A 5,709-nucleotide genomic window follows, 5' to 3' on the forward strand; every position below is an offset into this window, starting at 1 on the left:
CAACCATCTGTAATGAGGTCTGGTGCCCTCTTCTGGCCTGCAGGCATACACACAGACAGAATATTGTATACATAATAGATAAATAAATAAATATTTTTTTAAAAAAAGAAAATACATCTAGGTGCAGTGGTGAACACTTGTAATATCAGCACTTAAAAGGCTGGGACCTGAGGATTAGGGGTTTTGCAGACATCCTCAGGTACAAAGTTCAACACTCTCTACCAACCAAAAGCCAAAAGTGGTGATGTATGCCTAAAATCTAATAATTTGGGGGAGGTGGGGTGGAGGCAGGCAAGTCCGAAGTTTGAAGCCATCTTTGGCTGTACGTGGGATTTGAGGCCAGCCTTTCTTAAAAACAAAGAACAAGTGGTTGGAGCAATGACTCAGAGGTTAGGAGTACCGAAGTTAGTTCTTCCAGCGGTCCTGTGTTCAATTCCTAGCAACCACATGATGGCTCACAACCATCTATGATGAGATCTAGTGTCTTCTTCTGGCATGCAGGCACACACTGTATACATAATAAAATAAATCTTAAAATAAAAAGAAGGAAACCTGTCAGTCAACTCTAGCCAAGTGTGGTGGCAGATGCTTGCCATCCAGCGCTCAGGGCAAAGGCAGGAAGATAGGAATTGGAAGGTAGCTGGGTCCTTTCTCAAAAGAACCAAACCAAAACCAGAACAGAATCCCCCGCCCCCAACAAAACACCCCAGCACTAAACTCAAGCAACTGCCTCAGCTTTTGGCAAGAGAAGCAAAGAGGAAAGCTGTTTTTTTGTTTTGTTTTGTTCTCTTAGTGCCCTTGTGGAGTGGTGTGAACGTTGCTGGCGTACCTCTGAAGTCACTGAACCCAGCATTAGGAACTGACTCAGACCAGGAACAGTGGAAAAAGATCCACAATCAGGTGGTGGAAAGGTGACAGCGGTTATGTTGTTAATGCCCCAGTAATCATTATTATGAATAAATTTTGGCTGGGCGGCGGTGGTGCACTGCTTTAATCCAACACTTGGAAGGCAAAGGCAGGAGGATCTCTGTGAGTTCAAGGCCAGCATGGTCTACAGAGCAAGTACTAGATAGGATAGGCTCAAAAGTTACGAAGAAACTCTGTATCAAGAAACAAAACAAAATGAATAAAAAGAATAAAATTTGATGGCTCACAACAATCTAAAATGAAGTCTGGTGCCCTCTTATGGCATTTGGGCAGAACACCGTATACATAATAAATAAATCTTAAAAATTAAAAAATTAAAATAAAGTTTTGAGCTGAGCTCTGGTGGCGCATACATTTAATCCCAGCAGTCAGGAGACAGAGGAAAATGGATCTCTGTGAGTTCAAGGCCAGCCTGGCTACAGAGTGAGTTCCAGGGCAGCTGGTGTAGATACCCAGAGAAAGAAACCCTGTCTTGAAAAAAATGGAATAAATTTTGCAGGTATCTGGAGAGTGGTTGAGCGCACTGGCTGCTCTTCTAGAGGACCTGGATTGGATTCCCAGTACCACATGGTGGCTCACAACCATCGGTAACTCTAGCTCCAGCAATCTGCTGCCCTCTTCTGGCTTCTGTGGGAATCAAGCACATAGGTGATTCACATACATGCATACATACATACATGAATACATACATGCATGCAGGCAAAATGCCCATACACATAAAATTTTTTTTAGATTCATTTATTTTATGTATATAGGTGTTCTATCTGTATGTATGACTTTCTTCCTGAAGAAGAGGGCATCAGATCCCTCTACGGATGGTTGTGAGCCACCATGTGGTTGCTGGGAATTGAACTCAGGTCCTCCGGAAGAGCAGCCAGTGCTCTTAACCACTGAACCATCTCTCCAGCTTCCATAAATAATTTTTTTAAAATATTAATTTATTATGTATACAATATCCTTTCTGCATGTATGCCTGCAGGCCAGAAGAGGGCACCAGACCTGATTACAGATGGTTGTGAGCCACCCCATGGTTGCTGGGAATTGAACTCAGGAACTCTGGAAGAGCAGGCAGTGCTCTTAACCTCTGAGCCATCTCTCCGGCCCCCAATAAATAAATTTTTTAAGGGAGTTAATTTCACATAGAAAATGCCTGTGGTTTTGTTTTGTAGCTTTGTATCTTTGGTTTTGTTGTTGGACCCTAAAGCCCCACCAAGGAGGAGGTCGCCCCAAGAGACACTCTCAGCACAGTTGATGCAATAGCAAGAGGAATTTTTATTCTGCCATGGCAGAGGAGAAGGACCTGCTTTGTCTATTACAGGCTCTTTAAAAGGAAAAAAAACCCCACAAAATCAGGGAGGGGGTAGTAGAGAATCAAAGGGAAAATCCAAAAATCATTTGTCAACTATTTTAACTAGTTCATTCAACGGTCAGCTAACTCTACTTGATCAATGTTATGGCAGTTACAAGGAGGAACACCTGCAGGTCGTCTCACCCCGGTTCCAGGGTCCGGGTCTATTGAAGAAAGACTACAGTGGGGATGGAAAGTACTCAAAGCTCCAGTGCACGCGTGGTTGGTTACCAGGGTCCTGGTTCCCAGGAAGGGGTTGCAGTAATGCTAAGGTGCCCCAAAGTCATTCATTGTGAGAGGAGCAGCCCCAGGCTTCTGACATTCCCACAGGAGGCCTTCGTGGTCCATACCTGCCTCTGGCTCTTTATCTGAGCTACCACTCTACAACTTGAGTTACTTGTCTAATCTATTCCTCAGAGTTTCTTTGATGGACATGTCTGATTATATATACGGGTATATATATTTGAGACAGAGTATTATCCTGTCATCCAGGCTGGCCCTGATCCACAGAGATTTTCTGCCTTCATCTACCTAAGTGCTGGGATTAAAGATGTACACCATCACTTGAGGCCTGTATCAGTCACTTAAAGTGGTCGGAAAGTTGTGTATAGTAACTTTTAAGGTAATTGGAATCTATGTTTAGATATTTAAGCAACAATAAAATATTAAAAGTTCACCAGGTGGTGGTGGTGGTTTATGCTTTTAATCTCAGCACTCAGGAGAAAGAGGCAGGAGGGTCTCTGTGAGTTTGAGGCCAAGCCTGGTCCAAGACAGCCAAGGCTACACAGAGAAACCCTGTCTTGGAAAAATCAAAACAATAAGTAAAAGTTAATTCTGTCTTGTAGTGCATATGTCCTAGTATTTTGATTTCATGGTAAAGATGAACCGATTCTTTTGTTGTTGTCGTTGTGCTGTTTTGCTTTGAGGCAGGGTTTTTATGTAGACTAGGTTGACCTAGAACTCTAAAGATCTGCCTGCCTCTATCTCCTGAGTGCTTGGGTTAAAGGCACACAGAGATCTGCCTGCCTCTGCCTCCCTAGTGCTGGGATTAAAGGCGTGCGCCACCACCGCCTGGCCAAATTGATTCTTAGTTAAAGTAAAATGACTTTTTATGTGACTTATTTTTTTGAGACAGAGTCTTATTGTGTACCTCTAGCTGGCCCAGAACTCACTATGTAGACCAGGCTGGACTGGAACTCACAGAGATTCACCTGTGCCCCCACTGTGCCTGGCTGAGATCCATCTATAAAGATTATAAACCATAAACACTTGTAGAAGAACTCTGAGAAAATGTGACTCGCAGGGCACAGACACATAGACCCTTCAGAAGCAGCACGGTTGTCTCTCCGTGGAACCTAGTTCAGCACTTTTACAGCTGGAAACGGATTTGCCACGCACAAAAAGGCCTTTGAAAGCAAGTTCAAACAAGTTAGTTCTACCCTCGACGAAACATTAATTCTTCACTCAGAAAGGTCTTTAGAGCTCTTTACAAGATGTACTCACGGGTGTTCTGCCTGCCCGCGTCTGTACCGCATGCATGCAGTACCCGTGTAGCCCAGAAGAGGGCACAGGATTCCTTGGAACCGGAGTTACAAACCTAGGTTCTGAAGGGCTGACAGTCCTCTTAACCGCCGAGCTACCTCTGCAGCCCCCAGAGATAGGGTGTTTGTAACAAAGTATCTTATTTATGCTAATACTAATAGAAGCACGGTCAACTTCGTGATTTGGATAGTATGGGTATAGTATGCTCCAGAATCTTTAGGTTTGTTTTTAGGGGGTTCTTTCTCTAGACAGTTTCTCTGTGTGGCCCTGGCTGGCTTTGAAATCATAGAGATCCACCTGCCTCTGCCTCCTGAGTGCTGGGATTCAAGGCGTGCGCCACTGCACAGCCCTGACTTTGATTTTTAAGTCAATCATAGAAACACTGCAAATGAACTTTGCTTCTCAGTCTGTCTCACTTGAGACAACCTGGCTTCACTGTGCTTGCTTCACAGAATTTGCGTTAGTGGGTGACTCTCTGTTGGCTTTGATAAGTACCAAGACCAAACCAATTTCCAAAAGAAAGTTTGGGCTGATTGTTCCCAAGGGTTAGAGTCCGTAGTGGCAGAGCAGAGGTATAGGTAGAAGGCTGCAGGCTGTCTCAGCAGTAGCTGAGAACTCATCTCTACACAGAGACGAAGCAGAGAGCAAAGTGGGGCTTGTCTTTTAAAACCTCAGAGCCCGCCCCCAGTGACATGCTTCCTCCAGCAAGACCACACCTCCTAATCCTTCTCCAAAGAGCTATCAGCTGGGGAGCAAATGTTTGAATGCCCTATGCTTATGGAGAACATCTCATTCAAGACAGCACAGTTTTTCCTTGAGGTGCTGGGACCAGAGTCTCATGCATCCTAGGAACACATTCTGTCACGGGATACTTTTCCGGTCCAATTACTATTTCGCTTTTGTTTTTCTGCCAGCAGTCCTAGTCTCAGGCTCTGAACCATCTCACCCGCTCCTCCATATTCATTTCTGAGAATCACTAGTGTTGTTGTTGTTGTGACAATGTAATATTCCTTCTATCAATATACAAGACTTAGTCAATTGTGGGGCTGTTAAACGTTTTGCCTTTTACTCTTACTGGCAGAGGTCATGCTTAACTATATAACAAGTCTTGGTGGTATTATTTATTATAAAATGTGTTTGGTAAAGCCGTGATTTTCCTTGACCTTCCCTACCCTTCTTTCCCTTTTCCCATCCTTCCCATTCCACAGCGCCTATGAGGTGATCAAACTGAAAGGTTATACGTCCTGGGCCATTGGCCTCTCTGTGGCCAACTTGGCAGAGAGCATAATGAAGAATCTGAGGCGGGTGCATCCCATTTCCACCATGATTAAGGTAATGGGTCTGCAGAGGCATATGTATTTTACAGATTTGTTTCTTGGCCTTGCGAAATCTTGAGCAGACTAGTGGAAGCCCCCAGTCACTGACTGAACAGAAATAAATTCATCCATTCATGATTTTCTTTTGGAAAGAAATAGCTGACCTGTGGAATTAATGTCCTGTCAGCACTGAAAGTATCTAAGTTACACTGAGTTAGGTGGAGACTCTGCTCAGTTACCAGTCTTAGAGAAATTGCCAAGTGTGGTTTATTGTGTACGTTAGTAAGACTTGGGTTTTGGTTTGCTTTGCTTTTTTGACGCAAGGGTCTTAGGTAATGTCTACTGGCCTGGCCTTAAACTTGTTATGTAGCTGAGGATAACCTCGACTCCTACCTCTAGCTCTCATATCCTGGGATGACAGGCATGTGCCAAGCCTAGCTGTTGCTGTCTGGATGACTTTCTATTGCACTGTTCATTATCACATCATAGCTGGGCATCTCTGGAATAGGATAGATCAGCACTTGTTTAAATTGTGGAAGGTCTAAACCCCAGGAAACCTGAGGATGTGTATACAAA

The 5,709-nt window shown here is 44.0% G+C and overlaps 1 protein-coding gene across 1 annotated transcript in view; it reads left to right on the forward strand.

The window, feature by feature from the left end:
* LOC101993729 (L-lactate dehydrogenase C chain-like) overlaps positions 1-5,387 on the forward strand; it is a gene marked incomplete at its 5' end in the record, with an annotated part of 19,902 nt that extends 14,515 nt beyond the window's left edge. Inside the window, 2 exons of the mRNA XM_005357880.2 lie at positions 794-911; positions 5,026-5,387. Coding sequence (XP_005357937.2) covers positions 794-911; positions 5,026-5,212 — 305 coding nt within the window. The remainder of the gene's footprint in view (positions 1-793; positions 912-5,025) is intronic.
* Positions 5,388-5,709: the final 322 nt, after the last annotated feature.

Source organism: Microtus ochrogaster, chromosome 22 (assembly GCF_000317375.1).
Source record: "Microtus ochrogaster isolate Prairie Vole_2 chromosome 22, MicOch1.0, whole genome shotgun sequence".
In the NCBI taxonomy this organism is placed as follows: Eukaryota; Metazoa; Chordata; class Mammalia; order Rodentia; family Cricetidae; genus Microtus; species Microtus ochrogaster.